This window comes from Penicillium cataractarum, assembly GCF_028827025.1.
Source record: "Penicillium cataractarum strain IBT 29864 chromosome Unknown utg000005l, whole genome shotgun sequence".
Classification (NCBI taxonomy): domain Eukaryota; kingdom Fungi; phylum Ascomycota; class Eurotiomycetes; order Eurotiales; family Aspergillaceae; genus Penicillium; species Penicillium cataractarum.
Window position 1 is genome coordinate 1,115,990 of NW_026622741.1, and position 20,040 is coordinate 1,136,029.

Consider the following 20,040-nt stretch of genomic DNA (forward strand, 5'->3'; position numbering starts at 1 on the left):
GAAACACAATTTGAACGGAAACACTACACGGGGAAACAATTGTAACACAACATATATGCTGTGACATACTCCTGTGCTTGGAGGCTGAGGGAAACTCCAGAGCCGTCAAATGAGCTTTGGTAAATATAGTGTATCATGAACAACATTTATATTTTCGTCCGCATAGAAATACAATGGTTGTAATGTACTTTAAGAAAAATGAAATCCTAAAAATACCTCTATTATTTTTTTGACGACATGATCCCTATAAATATGCTCCTCTATTCCTTCCCTTTCATCGCCCATTTTTCGTGTGCTCAAAAAAAGGCATAGCCTATTGATCCCGTCGGAGAGCAAACCACTTTCTGTATCGAGTCTCTATGCCTAGCAAGAGGATATTTCTGAATAACAAAAGAAAGCGCACAGCTTCTTGGTCAATGTACCAAATTCTTCATGATGAAGTATCAAGTCTTCTAATTGAGGAAGACCTTCATTTCAAGTTCCACGAAGCTGATGACGACACTAAATGCATCAAAATGCGGGATACCAATATCATGGGTCGGTTTAATTGCCGAAATCAAGCATGCAAAGCGAACGGCTGGTCAAGCAAGATGATTGCAATCACTATTCGTCTTTACCCAGGACAAATGTATAATGCGAGAGTATACCACCAACGTTGCAAATCTTGCAATAACCTCGCTCGGCCAACTCTGGATCAGTCGTATGCGGAAAGAGTCTCTTACTGGATAAAGCAATGGAATGGAATTCCAGTGGTGAGACCACCGGTCTCCAATGAAAGCCGAGGCCCACACAATCGTCAGCTTTGTGAAGGATGCAGAGCTGGTCATTGCGCACAGTCTGAGGATTGGATTACGCGCATGGAAAGGTGAGTCGTCTTGACCTAACAAATAAACGGGTATATTGACGCGCATGCAGGTTGGTTCTTTGAATTTCCAGAGAGCTCATTTGGACACAAGATTGAATTTTGAGGTGGAAGTGCTCACCGCCGTAACAGTCTATATGCATGACAAAACCAGATACTTATTATGATGGACCGTCTCTGCTATTCAAATCTTTTAATTAAGAATGTTGTCCTTGAAAGTATCCTATTACAACTGTGAAAGAGACAGTCTGCGTGACTTATCATCGTACCACGTTTAGTTTTCAGTGTGTAGGAAAGTTGATTATCTCTCTATTGTCATTTATTTATTAAAAGTTTCGATGTGCTGCTCCGGGTGACAAATATTCTGGTCCTGCAGTGTGATCACATTCATAAGATTCAAAACACGGTACCAGCGCACTTGACTAATCACCAGACGTATGCCCCGAAAGCTCAATGAATTTGTTGTTCACAATATTGCTTACTTGATATCGCCATCTGTGACATAGATCGTCTCGACCTATATGTACAAGAGGTCAGCGCAAAAGCGCGCGTAGGTGAATCTATTAGTTTCATATTTCCTGTACATTGGTCTTGGGTCAAAATTTCGATTACCTCTCCACTGTCATTTAAAAGCCTCGGCAGCAAGTCCAATATACTGCTTAGGGGACACACGGTGTATAAGGATATTAACAATCTAAATTGCTAGTTATACAGGCCCCAGCTTATGCGAGCATGATAATGCCTAATCTTACAAGCGGAAAATTGAATATCCGAGATTTTATTGGATTCACTATGAGATTGCTGTGAAAACCTCGTTCCTGTGTAGTAGAAACTGGGCCCGGGCTTAAAGCGCATTTCGCATCTCTCGTGAGGGGCATTTGTATGGATTCACCTGTAGATGCTTTCCACGTAGCCCATGCAGCAGCCGCATACAAATGAGTAAGGCCACGTATTCGCAGCCAAGCAGAGCTGGAGTGGGGGCAGAACCATAGAGCGTTCATGCGCTTCATTCTCAGCCTCATTCAAGAGGCAAATCTTGAGGAACCCAGTGACTTAGTATACCCGCCATAAGCGATAGAGAAATGGCTCGTATATTATCCCTTACATGACACACTGACCTATAGTACACCGGGAGGCCTCACAGTCCTGGCTGCGAATAACTCAGGTCTTCCCCGCCTTGTCTAATGAACTCAGATCGCCCTGGCAAGGCGGTGTTGCTGCAATGCATTCCTGAACAATGGGGTTCGGATTGGGCGCAATGAAAGTTTCATGACTCGCAGCGGCATTGTACCCCTGTATTGGTAGGGTGTTATAAGAGTGGGTCCAGGCAGTCCAATGATATTGTACCCTAGTTGAGCTGAGAGGAAAGTCCCGCTAATGATCTTCCCTACCCAAATAAGCCCTTTGGGCGATGTCCTTATTGTACAATACCAACTGCAGCCGTTTCGTGGCCTGTGCAGACGCCAGGAGGCCGAGCGTTTGAAAGGAGTCAAGTCAAGGCAACCCAATGATAGCGTGGCACGATTCAACTTAGAGGGCCCGTGCGGCTGTCGCCCAGAGCTCAACCGAAAATGTAGGATAGGCAGCCAGTCAATATGTCGAACAGATTATACGAGCAGAAGGGACACAATTCTAAAAAATTATACAACGGCGTACAAGATAGCAAGGCATTGTGGTTGATGTGAACGTGGAACAAGGGTGTTAAACGTTGCGTGGGAAGGCTGCTTGTTTCAATGGTTGGATAGGCGGAGAAAGAGCAACTCTTAAATAGCTTACATTGGCATAGGCTTCCGTTGCGGCCCGCCCCTAGGTCAAACTTCAGTCACAGTCCGTCCGCAGGGAGTCATGCCGTACAAGGACAAACAAATAGGAGGCCACTGCGGTAGTGAGACATATCACTCTCGATCGTGACCCACTTCTTCAGCGGGCAATGTACACAGTGGACCATTGAAATCACTCCTCGCTGTGAGCTGGCTTGTGAATCCCTCAAGACGTGTGGGCAGCCACCGAACCGGTTCACTTCAGTATAATCGTCTTGCCTGATTCAAGAATCCTGCTGTGCCTCTGTCCAGCATACGTGCTGATTGATTTTTATTGCGGCTAAGAAGTTATACATGAAAGGTTTCTGGCTTCTAGTGAACGGAACTTGGAGCCCGTCCAGCCAATATCGCAACGGATGGGAGCATCGGAATTACCAAAATTCCGGCATGAGAGTTTTCCACAACCCACCTGAACGCTACTTATGTCACAAGTAGGTCTTGATGTTCAAAGCAAGAATCTTTAGACCCTGTTGACGCTTTGTTCATTTCACCATCTGAAGGAATCTAGTGTGCGCCTGATAGGAAGGCTCCTTAGTTCCCCTCGATTCCATATTAGATTAGGGACTGCCAGGTAATTGCAGATGGGATGCCAGCGAATCTATCGAGCCATTCCGACCATGGGATGGAGCCACAGTGGGTCTCCATGGTCAGTTCGTGGTTTGCTACACATGATGCGGTACTTTATCGAGCAAACAAAGAAAGCCTCGAGCAGAGGATCACGTGGCAGGAACATGGCTCTGTCAGGACTCTCCTTTCCCCTTCGGGTTTAGCGACCGACGTTGTCAGCTGTATATTAGGAGTCAGTCCCCCAATAGGAAGGCGTCGTGCTTCCCGGCTCGCAGACTCCCAATGACCTGAAGAACAAGTGGTTTAGGAAGCGGGTGACAAGATGCAAATCTGCCCAACCGGGACGCATGACAAGATACGCTTCCCCTAAAAGATGACTTTTCATTGTTTTACGGTAATGAAATAAGAAGAATGCTCGAAGCATTGGAACGGATATCGAAATTGAAACTGGCCTTTTCTGTGAAACAAATTCGACGAGTTGGAGAATGGTTTCATAACTGGTCAATCGTTGCATTGGCGACATGAACCTTCACAGGTCTGGTATTACCGCATGTGAACGTGAGGCCTGGCTTGGCTGGTGTTACTTGCATACGCCTCGATTTTTGGCTGCTCCTGGGCTAACCTGGCTGGCTTTGCCGCCGATACCTGACAAAAAGTTGGGTCTTCAGGGCCCTCCCCGAGTTGGCCATCCCAGGATAGGACACTCAAGTACGGGACTTAGCTCTGTGGTGGTCATCTCTGCCTCATAATCCCAGGAGATTTGCGCGGTCACATTACTTTATCGTTTTAGGAACGGTTTTGCTTTTTCCGACGCCGCTTCAGCTTTTCTTTTCGTCCTGGTGCCATGGAGTCTACTTGATGGTCGTCCCTGCTACCCAACACAGAAATCCATCCCAAAGACGTCTCAGCCTAGAACAGACAAAATGCCCTCGAGTACTGTGCGCTCTGTCCCAGTTAACTTCTCTGGTTTCTACCCCGGTTCTCATATGCTGCTCGGTCTAGCGTTTATACCTGTTGGGCTTTTTTGGTACGATGAATCCCCAAGTCTCGTTTATTTGAGCCTACTCATGCTGACCGATTATCAACCCTAGGTATGGTTGGAGCTCCGAAGCTAAAGTACCATGGATAGTTCCCGTCATCGGCACTGCCTTTGTGGGGTTCGGCATTCTATTGGTTATGCTACCAAGCATTGCGTACTTGGTGGATGTTTTTAGTGACAACGCTGCGTCTGCAGTAGCCGCCAGCACGATATTTCGTTCCATCCTTGGGGGTGTTTTGCCACTGGCAGGAAACTCAATGTATGCACAGCTAGGTGTGGGCTGGGGGAATTCGCTTCTTGCTTTTCTAGCAGTGGGACTAGGCATCCTAACAGTGATGCTTTACCAATTTGGACCTTCTATTAGACAGAGGTATCCCTATTCTGATCAAGTTTCATGTTGAAACTGCTGATCGAGATAGAATCTAGAGAATCAGATTTCATTCTTCTACATGTCTTAGTCTAGGATTTAAATTAAGGCGGTGGTAACATCTGAGGTTGTTCTGTATACTCCGAGGCTCTTTTGAGATCGTCGTACACAATACATATGATCCTTGGAAAATCAGAAGAAGCTTTGAGCGACAAGGGATGTAATTTGATAATTAGTTCCATGAGGTGAGCAAGCTTGTCTGTCGCGTTGAGTCTAGCGTCTCTCTACGCGTCTAGAAAGATTGCTGAAAGATGCAGTTCTAGCTCGGATATGATATGGATAGAGTGTAACTGATGAATTTCTCCTACAGGAATGATCACAAGATACAGTACTGACTGAAGTGGGATGCAGATGCAAAATCTCCACAGGATAGAACCAACTTTAAGATATTGTGCCAATAGAGATGGAACCTCTAGTAAGACCCTTATACTATGTTCAAGCCACAGTATCAAAGCTGAGGGGCATATGGTGAATGCAAATAGTGAGTGTGAGACCTAATTGTCCAGTCGGTGACTCACGAAAAACACTTGTTTTGCAAAAGTAGGTTTTCTGATAATAGCTTATGCGTTTCACATCATATGTTGGGCTTCTTTTCTTGGTAGGTTCTTAACCCGCTCAGGTATAGTTTTCTGTGTTAAGTTAACTTAGACTTCCTTATGCCACCCTGCTAATGCAAAGGCTCCCGAGCTACCCAAAAGATTATCTACAGAAATGCAACAATAACGCAATGATGACTTGTTACTCGTCCTACTGACAATACTAAATGACATATATTGCTGTCGCACCTAGTTACTGTGTCGTTAAAGTTTGAGTAAGCTACCGCAGCCTCCACCGAGGCCCCAGCCCAGATTGGGGAGCCTGTGCGAGGACAAATTATTACTACCGTCTAAAACTCCTCGCAGAAAAAGATTGTTATTCAATAGAAGTAGACACCCGAATCCTTGAATAAACATTAAAAGGGACGTGTGATCGTGAGGTTACGACATTATCAATCACCTGTAGGATGCTCGCTGCTACAGTCGAGGAGGGACTGGGCTACCCGACTTGCCGCATTGCGTCAGCTCGTATCAGGCAATATTAGACCCCATGCTAGGGTAGGCGTATCCTTTTTTTCCAAGTGTCCGGCGGGGTCACATAATTTTGCACCGCATGCCTTTGGGATGTGGGTTGTATGGTCGTGCCTAAAGCACTACCAGATCGGACTGCCGGAAGCCGGATATAGTGGGAAGTAAATAAAGATTCCAACAGGCGGGGGCGGGGGGGGGGGGGATTTGTCCGATATAAGCTAATGGGAGCGCTATATGGAGGTAATTACCTATTCTGGCCCTCGCACAAATTGAATCAGATGTTGATGTTGAAAACGACACGCTCCAATCAGCAATCTAACATGTATATTACGAGATGCTAGACAACGGTCTCAACCTTGATCAAATTTACAAGGGTCAAAAGGAGCGCAGAAGGGTATTGGCATTTTATGTAACAAATTCCTCGTCAAGGAAGTTGATGGATTATGCTGTGTGAGAGGAGGTATAAGAACATATTCCCCGGTGGGGTAACGAACTATTGCTCACAAGCAGGTCGAAACACAGGTGTTACCACGTGATGTGGACTTAGAACTTGCGGAATTTAGTTACGCCGTACAGATGTTGATTATTATACAGGTCATGTTAGCGTGGCCGAGACATCAAGCAAACTACACTGCCCAAGGCGACGTTGAAGTCAGCCTCGCCGTTCTTTTGGCCAATCGCAGGCGAGAATTTTACGGTATATGCAAGTGCCAAGAAACCTGTTTCAGCCACGTCGAGGGAAACCAATAACGCTGCATCTGAGCGCAGGGAAGGGAGGGTCAGTACGGTGATCGCGCGACCGAGGGTGAGAATCACCTGCTCTCACCCAGCTTCTCACCCTGTCTATTGCGCACTCACCCTCTCTCACCCTGGTCGCGCGACCGTAAAGCGGCGCTCACCCACTTCTCACCCGGGCGGCAGCCACCCGACTATCTGCTGGAGATAAGCCACACGCCGGCCAGTTAGTAGTATGGTGGGTGACCACATGCGAACCCTGGCTGTTGTATGTCCGTGTTCACCCGCTTTTTGCCATTCGTCGGGACATCGGCCCTTACCGCTTTACCCTTCAGCCCCTTCAGGGCCCTTCACCTGAAGGCCCTGAAGGCCCTCTATTCTTCACCCGATCGCCCTGAAGGCCCCTGAAGCGCTGACGTGGCTCCTCGGCTAAACTTTCCCTCTCTCTTATTTTCCTTTTACTGACGGCGGAAAATAGATTCACCGAGGCTATTACAACCCTCTGGTCTGGTCTTGGTATCTCTTTTCCAAGGTCGCAGTGAAGATCTTAACTGAATGCAGAAATGAATGGCCTGCCTGGTCCCACGGCAACAACTAGAGTTGATGTGCTCTCCCACGACCGAAGCCAGGGTAGTTGGTCAATTACCAGTAAATTGAACTGGAACCCCTTCGGATTCCCCCAGATAGACCAACATTGCGAAGTGCCTCGGGCTCTATTAAAGGGAAAAGGATCCACACTCTTGAGCCCTCAACTGATTATATGTGTGCCACGGCTTCCACGAGGTGCCATGCACGGTAACCACCGCAGTACCAGATATCCGTGGCGTGGGTTGCTTATGTTGATTGGTTGCCCTATGTTAGGCAGCTACTTCAGGCATCAATATTCTTGGAAGCTCTACATGTTGCATACTTGCCTATTTAAGTTCATGATCTAGTGTATCCCTTTACGCTTTTTCAGTTTCTATCAGTAAGGAGATTGTGACATCCAACAGGGTTGAAAACTTCCCATTCCCTTGACTATACCTGGGGGTGCGTATCCGGCCGCCCCGACGAGCGATGCGAACAACAAATCAGAATGTCTCCAGCTTGCCCCAGTTCCTCGAATGGCCGTTACTGTACATCAACCAGCTTTTCACTGGTGCACCGTCCTGCCCCGAACAATGCTGACAGAGATCTGCACAAGTCAAATGGTCGAGAGAAACAGCCTCAAAAATGCCGACTCCCTGTCAAAGTGTGTACCTTGAGAACTCGCCTTGGTCTTAGGGATTGGAAGTGTGGGCGCTGCACAAGAGAAAAAACAGCGTGTTCTAAAGGGATACCGGAAAAGAATAGAGTCCAAATTGAAACTTTGATTACGTCTATGATTTTTCTCAGCCAGGAATCGCCAGAATTGATCTCGAAGATAGAAAAGCTTACCGCGCTTGCGAATTGTTATTTCCACCGACGCAAAGATCCACAGGATGCCCGAAAGACGAAATGGATGGCTGCCTTTCCAGCGCAGGATAGTGACGTGCGTTATGTTGAAGTGCAGGTCACGGAATTACTTGGGTCTGCTTCAACTAAATGCGGCGCAAAAACAGTGTCAAATTTATGTCGAAACAAAATCGGCGGCCGAAAAGTTCAAAATTTCCAGAGAACGGTTGACGAAATCATGAGGCTCAGTATGTACCTCAGAGACTCAGAAATCGACGATTATCTTGGCATTTTGGAAACAAACGTGTACTGCGCAGACCACGAGCTTACAATGCCGCCTCGAAAACGGGATTATTGGAAGTCCAAAATCCTGGAAATTCGCTCAAGCGCCGACTTCGGTATAGGAGAATCAACTCGGTATGAGATACCTCAGGAATCTGAATGCAAATCGTTGTGTATGGGATCCAGTGAGCCTTACGACGGTTTTTATTCGAGGGATCAACAAATATTGAGCTTGAAAGTTCCACCCTCATTAGGAATTTCGAGAGATTCGACCTCAGTTTTGCTAGAGGAGTTTGACGCTACTCCCTTTCACATCATTCCAAGGAGGAATAGACGCAGCACAAATACCCTGAACGACTATGTTCATGGAATACTTTGTCGAAAATTGAGTGCCCAACATCGAAAACCTGGATATATCTATGTTTTTCAAGCTGAGAATATCCCGAGTTATGTTAAGATAGGATATACAGTTGATCCTGTGATCAAGCGCCTTCAATCGTTGATTTTTGACTGTAACAGGGAAATGAAGGTGCTATTCCCCACACCCCCTGAATCTGCGATTTTGGTTCCAAATGCCTGGCGCGTTGAGGAATTATGCCATGCGGAATTAGTTGATTATCAAGTCCATGTTGATTGTACGGGGTGTTTGAGTGAACATCGAGAATGGTTCCAGATCTCTGCTACAGCTGCATTTGCGGTGATTAAAAAATGGTCAGCGTGGATGAAAACTACACCATACGACCCAGTGCTCGGAGGTTTGAAAGAGAAGGAAAAACGCAAAGCTTCAGAAATGGACGGCTTCATGAGCGATCTAGCAAGGTCCACAGATTGAATAGACGCGATCTCGGACGTGTGTTCCTAGGAGGGTCCCACTAGAGAAACTTCATGAAACGCCTCTATTTGTTGGGTGCTTATCTAGCCTCTGTATGGATACGTTTGCTGGCTGCTAGTCTCCCCTTGTTTGGGGCTACATGTGTGCGTAACTAATCAAAAAGCGTGTTCATTATCGCTTAACCGTTTTTTTGAACGATAACGTATGACCAAATCCATCCTATACAACTATTTTACCCATTCATAGGTGGACTCACAGTCTTAACGACCACATTTAACGATCGCACAGGGAGAGAGCGATAGCAAGTCCCGGCTTGGTTGTGGATCCCAGCTACAGTATTTTTCTGTGTACATATGGATTCCAATGCAATATGAATTAATAGGCCGTTGCGCAGACGTAGTAGTCCGAGATTATCATAATTTAACTAGCCACACCAACAATCTGCGAAGTAATAAAAAAGAGTAGTGAAAGCTACCAAACATATTATCAAGTTTGATTAGAAGGCTCAGAGCCCATAGGGCGACGTTTCTCTGCCAGGGTTCTTGCAGTCCTAGAGACGGACCGCTTTGAAGACAATGTAAAAGCGAGCCTTCTATGGAGTAGTCTCACAATCTCGTGATACCCTCCCAATGAGGCTGCATACCAAGCGTTGCCGCAGCGGCCGCCCTGCGCATTGACGTCAGCTCCATTATCCAGGAGCAGTTTGACAATCTCTTGATGGCCTCCTTTCGAAGCGGCCTGGAGAGCGCTACTATAACGGCCACCCTGCGCGTTAGTGTCAGCTCCCTTCTCTAAGAGTAGTTTGACAATCATTTGATGGCCACACTCTGAGGCGGCCTGGAGAGCATTGCCGTATTCGCCGCCCTGCGCGTTGATGTCCGCTCCCTTTTCTAAAAGCAATCTGACATTCTCGTGGTAGCCGCTCTTTGAGGCAGCCTGGAGAGCGTTGCCGTATTTGCCGCCCTGCGCGTTGACATTCGCTGCGTTGCCTAAAAGCAGTTTGACAATCTCATGATGGCCACACTCTGAGGCGGCCTGGAGAGCATTGCCGTATTCGCCACCTTGCGTATTAACGTACGCCCCCTTGTCTAAGAGTAGTTTGACAGTCGCTTGATGGCCTCCAAACGAGGCGGCCTTGAGAGCGGTACCATAGTAGCCACCTTCTGCGTTGATATCCGATCCCATGTTCAAGAGTAGTTTGACAATCTCTTGATGGCCACTCTCTGAGGCGGCCTGGAGAGCGTTACCATAGTAGCCACCTTGTGCGTTGATATCCGATCCCATGTTCAAGAGTAGTTTGACAATCTCATGATGGCCACGCTCTGAGGCGGCCTGGAGAGCATTGCCGTATTCGCCGCCTTGCGCGTTCACGTCCGCTCCTTTGTCTAAGAGTAGTTTGACAATCTCGTGATGGCCACGCTCTGAGGCGGCCTGGAGAGCGTTACCGTATCTGCCGCCTTGCGTATTAACGTACGCCCCCTTGCCAATAAAATCTCGTGCTGGCGCTATGAGCCCACCGAAGCAGATATAGTAGAGCCCTGGAGCCTTGAGGGGGACCAGGGTCAGCGTCCCAGCTTTTATCAGCTTGGTACAAACGAGCCCATCGTTGGAACGTCTCTTCATTTTCCAGGAATCTGACTGTCACTCGAACTACATCTTCAGAATCCTGAGCCAACGCAGCATGGCTTGCCTAGATTTCAGCCGCGAATCTTGCCATCGGAAATTCCCGCTTGATCTCTCCGGGACTACCGTTGATGTCCGTAAGATAAGTCAAGCACGTCCTTGTGATACTGTAGCAATGCTCGCAGTCATAATCTTAAAATGATGCTCTTCGAGAAGGTACTCCTTGACAGAAAAATGGGCAAGGTGTAACTCTTTTTCGGAAGTGTGAACAACTGTCACTAAGCTAGGACAGTAATCCAAAATATCAGTCTCGCAAAACAATCGACGTTTGACGTCAAACCCTTGTGAATCGTTCTCGATCTGCGTTGCTATTAATTCTTTAGCCTCGGATAGCTTGAGAGGTCGCTTGGAATGCACTAGGAATTGTAGGAGGCGTGTCGCGTCGTTCTTTAGCTCCGTCGGTATACTTGCAATTATGCGCCGGTATGTCTCATTTAGGTTTAGCGGCAAAGATACGAGAGCCTCCTCTATAGCTGCCTCGTGGCGACATCGAGCCAGGCTATCTAATTGACAGAAAGCCCAACTGAACCTAATTAGGGTATTAGCAGACCATCAGCATATCGATCGAAATGGTACTATCTCACATCCCGTCAGCCCCATCGCTAACCTTCCTCCGGATTCTCTCCAGAAGATCTTGGGACAAGGGCTTCTCTGTAAAATCGCGCCGTTGAGAAAGTTGCGTTGTGACCCAAGATCGGATATCGGAGTTGATAGCCTGCTTATCAAGTGGTAGGCAGTTTTGCTTTCCTATCAAATGGGGAATGTAGCGCAGAAACTCGGATTCAGGTCGACTGGTATAAAGCAGCTGGACATGAGCCAGATCCGGCCTGGCTACCACATCCTTGATCCACAGGAGAACCTCATCCCTTGTTTTCGACTCATCTAATGCGTCCAGGACGATTAAGACCTGCCTTTGGACCAAGAGCATCTTGAAAACAATATCCGAGACCGCCTCTCTCGCAGGTTGGTCGCTGCCATTCTGATATGCTTGAAACAAAGCATTAAGATGAGGTGCAGAGCTAAACTCGCCTTGATAAAGTTGGAAAGCAAGCGAGCGCAGCATTCCATCTAAGGTCTGTTTTGTGGTGTCGCTAAAGTCAACGAAGAAGCTAAGGATAAGCCCGTCGTTTCGCTTCGTGAGATGATCAAGCACAGTCGCACTGAGAACTGTCTTTCCACATCCCGCGAGCCCGTGGAGCCATAAATGCCGACGTGACCCCGAGTGCCACGACTGGAAGACGGGGTTTTTTAGGAGCCACGCGCCTGTCCCCTCATGTCGAAGCGTCCTCGCGTGATTGGCGTTTATAGACGCATCCGGGGGACAAAGCCAGCGCCTGATCTTATCGGTACGAAGGTCAGACCTAATAGAATCAGTTACCGCTTTCGTTGCAACTGTCGTCTGCCGTACGCTATCGATCTGTTGTTGAACTACTCGCAGTTAGGACGTGTACCAAGTTCGAATATTATTTAGTCTCGTGTATTTACTAGTTTGGCTAATAGATGAAACAAGAACTAACCCGATTGAAGTACTTCCAGTGCCCTCTTGGTCTCTTGAACCTCTGCGGCCGGCACGTATGCCAGAAGCTCCTTAGCATACGCCGCGGCAGTCGCTGAGGCGTAGCGTTGCCATCGATCGTTCTTGTGAGAATCGGCGTAGTCACAGATCCCTCTAATGACAAGACAGGGAAAGTGGTTCATTAGGCCGGCCGCTTCCATCTCAAAGCAGATGCAATCCTCGCCAAGTTCAGCAACAATCCGATCGCGCGCAGCGGCATCTTTGACAAGTGTGTTGCCGGATGCGATGGTCCAGTAGTGGATTTCGGGGTCGATAGTGTCTCGAGGATCGCGTTGAACCTCATTGGCCGTGTCACAGCCCCGACAGTCTGGGCCGGGGACGTGGTCGCATGAAGATTTGAACAGGCGGTCGTTGTCGAAGCCTTGGTGAATGTATCCAGGATTCTGTCTGGACCTCTTGCCCATCTTCGGGTTCTTCTCCAGCATCTCTTGAAGGAAGCAAACGACCTTAAGAGTCTTTCCGCACATGATAGGCCCGGATACCAGTAAGCGCATTGAGAAGGACCCTCGGAGGCCGTCCGAGAAAGCCTTCGCGCTCACGTTTGTCACCGGATTTTGCTTTGAACAAGTCGTACTGGCAGACGCCGCCCGTGGTCCCACTGGGCTGGCTCACGACAACGTCACCTAGCCGGATATCGTACCCCTCGTCCGGTCGAGCGATGCCGCCGCCTATGCCCACGAAAAGACCAACACGGATCGATGGCAGTGAGGCAAGCAGGTTCGAGGCCGTGGTCGCAGCTGAGGTTGTTCCATAGTCTCCGGCAGCCAAAGAGGCAATCACGATGTTGTGCTCTCCTATGCGACCCCACGTGTAAACGTTCGCGTCCGTTTGGTGGCGAGTGAAGCCGGTGGGAGCAACATATTCCTCATCAAGCATCGCTTCTGCAGCGGCCCGCTCAATAGGAAGAGCGGCGATCCAGGCGATCGTGTAGGAGTCGGGGCTGCTGAGGGCATTGGAGGATGCCATGGTGGGCAGGGTAGCGTACAAGCCTGTCAGATAGGCCGATGTAAAGATAGGAATGTGCGGTTCGCCCTGTCGACGAGGAAGCTGGAGTTGAGCCAGAACGGGAGACAGTGGAGATATGACTACAGCACGATGTTTATCAGCGTCAGTTCAAAGACGCTCCCGTCTATCTAGCTAGGTTGGTATTTATTGCCCCACCCTACCCTGTAGATGGACGTAGGAAAGATGAAAAGGACAGGGTCGGGGTCAGCTCCCCATAATAGGCTCTCTCCAGTTACACTCACTCACAGGTTGGGGGCCATGAACTGTGGGCGCTTATATGCAGCTGGCTAGACGACATGATTGGGGGTGATCAATGCCAAGAAACTGGCTCCCTGTCATGAGCCTGCAGGTGCTTGTCCAATCTGCAGTGTGAACTCGGTCGATTGGTGACCAACCTTGGCGGACATTAGGTATATATGTGGCATAACCTGATTTTGAGGATCCCACTACCTTGCTAGGTTCCAACACCAACCACTGGCACTTGTGTCAACGCCTACAGTGTGTAGCGCTCCTCTGCACGATCCCTGCGCTTACCGGCAGTTTCTCGCTGGACGGAGATACTCTTGGGGCGGTCAGTAAAGATCATTTTCATGTCAAATTCCACGATCAAGTCTCTCTAATGGTCTTGTTCCATAATTTCTAACGCTCTTTCAACTTTCTGTTGATCCCAGATTGGAGTAATATGGCAGACAAAGACCCGCGTCCGATGCCCATCAACGACCTGTAACCAGATTGCGGCAACAGTCCGATACTTCGAAGCGACTGCCAGCTTCAATCAGTGTCTCTTCCTCTACCTCTACGACCCCCAGACCGCAAAACGTTCATCGCAGCTCCTCCAGATCAGCTATTTGACCGCTATTCTAATGGAATTACCAATCAGCGCAGTTCCATGCCCACCCCTTCATACGTTCAATTGCCGCCATTTTCTTACCAGGATATTGTGGCCCTAGATGCAGACTGCAGTAACCACCAAACACTACCATCAATTCGCTCAACCCTCGGTGCATCCTTTTTCCCGCGGGCCCCGCCCACTCCGTTGACACATTCCCCCTTTGAGGGTACAGAGAACAGTGCAGCCTATAGCTTCCCTTCTGTACTGCTCATCTCAACATCTACTTCCCAGTGGAACAAATCGCGTCGCCTTTGGACACCCTCGGATGATGCACTTCTTTCTAAATTGCTCCGTGAATACCCTCGCTTGACCCATGAGCAGGTTACGGCGGAATTTAATATACGGGTGCCTGCCAATAGAATGCGATCCGTGTATACAATAAAGAAAAAGGCCAACCGCCCAAATCCTCCTCATTGTAATTTTCCTCTCCAAACACGATCTTCCTTCTTTGAACGGAAATTGGCTTTTTTCTAGGGCACTTCATTTGATACCATAGATCGCGGTTTGATTGCAGCGTGCACTGGTAGGAGAATATTTATGCCTGAATAGGAAGGAATAAACGAAAATATGCTCCCATCCGCGTGTAGCCTCGCCAACAAGTGGAAATTTGTATGTTTCCCTTCGGAAAACCACCGTAATGACGGCCAACAAAACGAAGAGCAAGTCTTCCCTCCTTAGATCCCCACTTCGCTTTCGTTATATATGGCGATATATGCCAGTCTGGGCTCACAACGCAGTGAACTTCAATTTGCCGCTCCTTCTGATGGAGCCCCGTAGACAGCCCTATGCTCGAAGGGATCTTGATGGTCTCACCACAAAGCTGGAACTTGAAATCCTAATACGACAAAGTAATCTGCTTTGCTGTCATGCGGAAGAGGCCACCTTCTCTAGCTTTTTTAATGTTCGCCTCCCTTCGCTTCAGAGCTGCTTTTCGCCCATTTTCTTACCTTACCTAGCGTCCTTCTGGAGCCACCCAACTTGAAACACCATAATCCAAAGGATTTATATTCAAACCCCCGAATGGGTTCTTCTGAAGGCCATCGGGGCGAATCGCGACGAAGGTCTGGCTGGTCCATGATGCAAAAAGAATGGTCATGACTGCTTCGGCAATGTGAACCAGTGCCTTATCCACCTGTTCAGCGAATCGTACTAGAACGATAAAATTACAACGTGGCCTTCTTTTCTCATTTCATTACAATAAGGTTTACCACTTTGCACCTTTCGTGAATCGGACTTCGCGTGCCGCATGTGTTCCCTGATCCTCCGTTTTACGCCCGCGCTTTTTCCATTTAAAGAGGTTGTAGCAGCGCCGACGTAACGCACTTCACCATTTAAATGAGAATTAAATTGGCTGCCTCTTTTATTCTCCCTGACACCCACCGCCGTAGAATGCCCGATCCATGGAAGGGATCAATGCTCTCAGCCTGGTTGGTCATGGATTCTCGACTTTGAAGTGTTCAATGTTCATCGGGTGTTTGTTCAGCCAATCCCCATCTCCATCTCCCTTCTTCTTATTAGAAAATCACCTGACCTACCATCCTGTCTGTCGGAGCAAAGCTGTTCCGGTCCGCCAGTGTATTTAGCCATACCAGTATCCACTAGTCCAAATACCATCGTTTCCCCCCCTTTCCGTCACTGTCTCTACCCAAGGCTGTTCAACCACGATATCACATGACTCAACATCGGTAGTTTGGCCCCCTAAAGTTATTCATTAACAGCCCTTCTTCCCTTCTAGAAATTAAAATGTATTGCATTCCGACTATAGAAATCGATACCCCTTACTTGATTTAGACCGAGATGTATTAATTTGTACGATCAGAAGGCCGATCACTACGCTACATAGCGGAAGGAAGAAAAGAAAGGTGTTGGAGGCTGAAAGTAATAGGCGTGACGAGCTTGGCGGAATTCAGGCACCCACGTTCGATCCAGGTGCGCGGTAACAAGGCCGGCCATTCCAGAGCCAATGATGGCCACTTTTTGACGGTGTGAGGCTCGTGATGACATGCCGCGAGTAACCCCCTTCCTGCAGTTGTAGGCAAGAGAAAGCAATAAAGGGTGCCAGGATGAGAATTTAGATCAAGCATGGTCCACCTAAGGCGCTTTGTCAGCATGGGGCTGTGCAACCTCGGCTGTGGAGTTAAAGCTGGCTGTCGCCCCATTCGAGTGTACTCCTACCAGTGGCCTTTTAAGTAACTTTTTATAGCATCTCACGGTCACGCTTTCAAGAACAGATGTTCAAGGGTTGCTGTCCACAATCGCGAACTCGCAACTCCACTTTAACCGCGAAGGCTGTAAACTTAGGCCAGTATCACTGTCTGAGAGCTGCCGAAGTAACCGCCATCCGCTTCGGCGTGCGCTCTGCTGTCCAGGAGCAAGTTCTCGCCAATAAGACTCGCACTTTTGGGGGCCGTGAGATGTGGGCGCATGCAAAGCCCTCCTATGTCAACCAATAATAGGTATCATGGGCTATGATAGTGTTTGAGGCTAAGTCGTAGCATCGGCCTGCTTAGTACACTGTTGGCCAACCATTTACCGCCGTCCAAAATGGCGATGGTATTTGTCCAAACGATGATCCCAAACCTACCTGTGGTTGTTTCCTTCTTTTAATATATGAAAGCTACCAGGCTCGGAGTTTCAGGGTAGGCAAAGGAGAATATCGTGAAAAGATCCGGTAGAGTCAGCGTAGAACCCTCGGAACTGAGAGCAAATAATGACCTTATGAACTGGAAAGCGAACATTATTACAGTTAACATTAAAATAAGCAAAAGTCTGTCGCTCACAGGATATATTCCTCATGCCTACAGTTCAAATATTGACGAATAAAACTGCTACAACAGCTCCAGATTGTCAATCAGATGCTACCATGGCCTAGTCCGCTCATCCTGATCGGCCAGAAATTACCTGAACAAAGTTAAGATTAGTTACATAAACCTCAGGTGGGGTTCAGCTCACTCACTTGATACACTGGATTATACCAATTCAATGAGCTGTTAGCGGGTCATGAGCTACCCCCTCCTCATACTAATGTGGTCTCCAATTATAGACATCTTGAGCTAGCCAATCGTTCTCTAGCCGACTTCGTTTGCAACGAATGATGATGCTCTAGCGTTGCGCCAAGATCATACCCCGGTACAATCCAATCACTATTGCAAACCCTGCTTTGTTCTACATTTAAATACGTATCTACTAGATGACGGAACCAGACCTGCGTTCGCATATGCTCCATCTAACCAAGTCAAGGACAGGGCGGCTTTTCTTTATCCTTACAACAAGTCCTAAAATATCGGCTCTCCGCCCTCTAGTGGCTTGATTTGCGCAGACTAAACCTCGTACGATTCATCTAATCCCTGGACCCTTGCCTGCACCATCGGGGATACTATTTTCCAAAAGCTTTGGCCGTCTCGACCTCTTACCCATAATTCTTCAAATTCCAGGCACCTACCGTAGGGTATTTAAAGGCAGTCAAGTCTTGTCAAAAGATCCATTGACCGAAGTCATCCAACCTTTCACAGAATCGAAGCATCAATCAAACTTGGTACTACCATCGTATATCATATTATTGAGAATAAACTGACGATGAAATAGCGAGATGTGCTGGCAGAGATGGAAGACTCCCGCCAGATTTCCAGATTGCAAGGGAAAGAGCGGAGGGGACTGTACCCAGTTCGATCCCACCAGTGATCATATTCAATGGTGCAAGCCGGCAGAGGAGAGGGGCAGCATTTGTGATCCTGTAACTCCAACATCGCAAGCGAGTTCCACCAAGCGCGGCCAAGACTGCCCAGCGCATCGTAAGGTCTGACCCTTAATCGTGATTATAGGCTGGAGGATGAGTTTGTCACAAAAGAAGGGGCAGCGTGATGTAACCGGATCACGTGATTGAAAATGTAATTAAAGAACCCGTACCAAAGCCAACCCCTTAATTCTTGATCAATGTGATCCAGTACCGTTCGTTCCTTCCACTATGTCTTCGCCCTTTCTGAATATCCAAGGCGATCCTATTCCTCCGGAGCAGGTTCTCGGAAGCGGAGCCTCTGCAGTGGTTTTGCTTCAAAATAACGTTGCTGTCAAAACACCGTTACGATATCTTTGGAGCTCAGATTTTGATGTCAGAGCGAACACCGAAAGCCTAAGACGCGAGCAATCTATATATAGTCGCTTGCAATGCCCTGAAGATGAACGTTCAGACGGTGTTGTCCGTTGTATTGGGTTTTCGGCCGAAGCTACACAGCTTGCTTATATGGTCAACGGGGACCTTCGTACCTATCTGGCAGAGCGCCGCCCTTCATACCAGCTCCAACTCACATGGTTTCGCGAGATGGCTCGCACACTTAGTTATATCCATGACAGGCGCGTGCTTGTCGCAGACATCGCCAGCCGAAATTTTCTCCTGGATTCGGATTTATCCCTCAAACTCTGCGATTTTTCAGAAGCCTCTCTCTTTCCGTTGGACTCAAATATGGATGCCGTGGATGATAACGGATTCACAACCCAAATCGATATTGGCCTCCTTGGAGCGGTCATGTATGAGATTGTGACGGGCAATAAGTGCGAAGTCGACCTCTTCAAAGATAATTCTCTAACCGATGGACGAGCTTATTGGCCGGAAAGAAAGTCTCTTCCAATTACAGAAGATATCTGGCTTGGTGGGGTCATTGAAGGTTGCTGGGATGGAAAATTCCGCAGCGCTCACAGTCTTCTACAAGCATTAAATGTCGTCGCTCTACCCTCTCCGTCTCCTGCCACTCGGCCCCGCATCGCTCACCTCGTGGTCTATATCAGGGACATCATGAGTGGTCGGCCAATTTTAACCATTGTTAGCGGCCTGGGCTTGGTAGCAGTTGCTCTGGTTGTTGGGAGAAAAGCATTCTTGACGTCACGGGATTTTTGTCGTTCTTTTTGATATTCCAGCTCCCCAGCCACAAATCTTCTTCCAACAACCCCGTTCCATTCGATTTGTGGTTTTTTGTCAGCAGAAATATCATTGCACTCCTTTAAAATATTGTGGGTCGTGAACATCTGGTGCGCCTTTCAATTTGTGCAAAATATGGCTAGAGTGCCCTCGAATAGGCACAACCGACCGACCCCGGAAAGGTGTGTCAAGTGAAGCAGTGACACATTGTATCCTCCGAAAATGGCAAGGATCCGCTCTTCCAGCTCTCCCTGGAGCTACTTATGTCTTGGGGTGGTGAGGATATAAGTAGATTGGAGCTTCCTGTGAAGCCGAATCATGAGCTTCAACGATCCACCATAGAAACCAACTCGCTCAAGGTTACCACTCCCACTTTACTGCTTTATGACGTGAACTGATCCAAATCGGTGCTAACCACGGAAAATAGATTCACCGTGGCTATTTCAATTTTCTGGTCTGGTCTTGGTTATCTCTTCTCCAACGACGCAGTGAAGAATCTGACGAACGAAGAGGTGCAGAAACGAATGAGTCACGCGGATGGAAATGAGCAAAACTAATTTAACCTCTACATTGACCTTAACCGAAAATATAGACCTCGCTGATCAAGCTACTCGAAATGCCCTTCCTTTGTATTTCCCCAGGGTGGGGTCACCCTGAACGGCCCGGACCTTTATCCGCAGAGATCACATCCACCCTACTATCAACACCAAAAATTCATCGACCCAGAATGTCGTAATCTTTGAGCCGCTCAACGAGGCGATCTCCTCGGATCTACACCACTTCCAGACCCTAGTGGCCGCCATGAATGAAGGAATTTTTCTTTGTTTACATACGGGATTCAAATAGGAACCCCTGCCCCGATGTAGCATCATTCACAGACTGTCATGGATAACTAGCGACACCTAGAAACTGCAAAGTGATAAGAGTG

The 20,040-nt window shown here is 48.0% G+C and overlaps 4 protein-coding genes across 4 annotated transcripts; 2 read left to right on the forward strand and 2 right to left on the reverse strand.

The window, feature by feature from the left end:
• Positions 1-9,530: 9,530 nt before the first annotated feature.
• On the reverse strand, positions 9,531-10,667 carry N7496_006119 (ankyrin repeat domain-containing protein; the record flags this gene model as incomplete). The annotated part of the gene is made up of 1 exon (XM_056699048.1): positions 9,531-10,667. The coding sequence occupies one exon, from the start codon at positions 10,665-10,667 to the stop codon at positions 9,531-9,533; it is 1,137 nt and encodes a 378-aa protein (XP_056554461.1).
• Positions 10,668-11,307: 640 nt separating this feature from the next.
• N7496_006120 (ATP-binding protein) lies at positions 11,308-12,728 on the reverse strand (the record flags this gene model as incomplete). Its single annotated transcript, XM_056699049.1, has 2 exons — positions 11,308-12,155; positions 12,245-12,728. 2 exons carry the CDS (start codon positions 12,726-12,728, stop codon positions 11,308-11,310), a joined length of 1,332 nt encoding a protein of 443 aa, XP_056554462.1.
• A 3,703-nt stretch (positions 12,729-16,431) lies between these two features.
• N7496_006121 (uncharacterized protein) lies at positions 16,432-16,653 on the forward strand (the record flags this gene model as incomplete). Its single annotated transcript, XM_056699050.1, has 1 exon — positions 16,432-16,653. The coding sequence occupies one exon, from the start codon at positions 16,432-16,434 to the stop codon at positions 16,651-16,653; it is 222 nt and encodes a 73-aa protein (XP_056554463.1).
• Positions 16,654-18,164: 1,511 nt separating this feature from the next.
• On the forward strand, positions 18,165-19,103 carry N7496_006122 (uncharacterized protein; the record flags this gene model as incomplete). The annotated part of the gene is made up of 1 exon (XM_056699051.1): positions 18,165-19,103. One exon carries the CDS (start codon positions 18,165-18,167, stop codon positions 19,101-19,103), a length of 939 nt encoding a protein of 312 aa, XP_056554464.1.
• Positions 19,104-20,040: the final 937 nt, after the last annotated feature.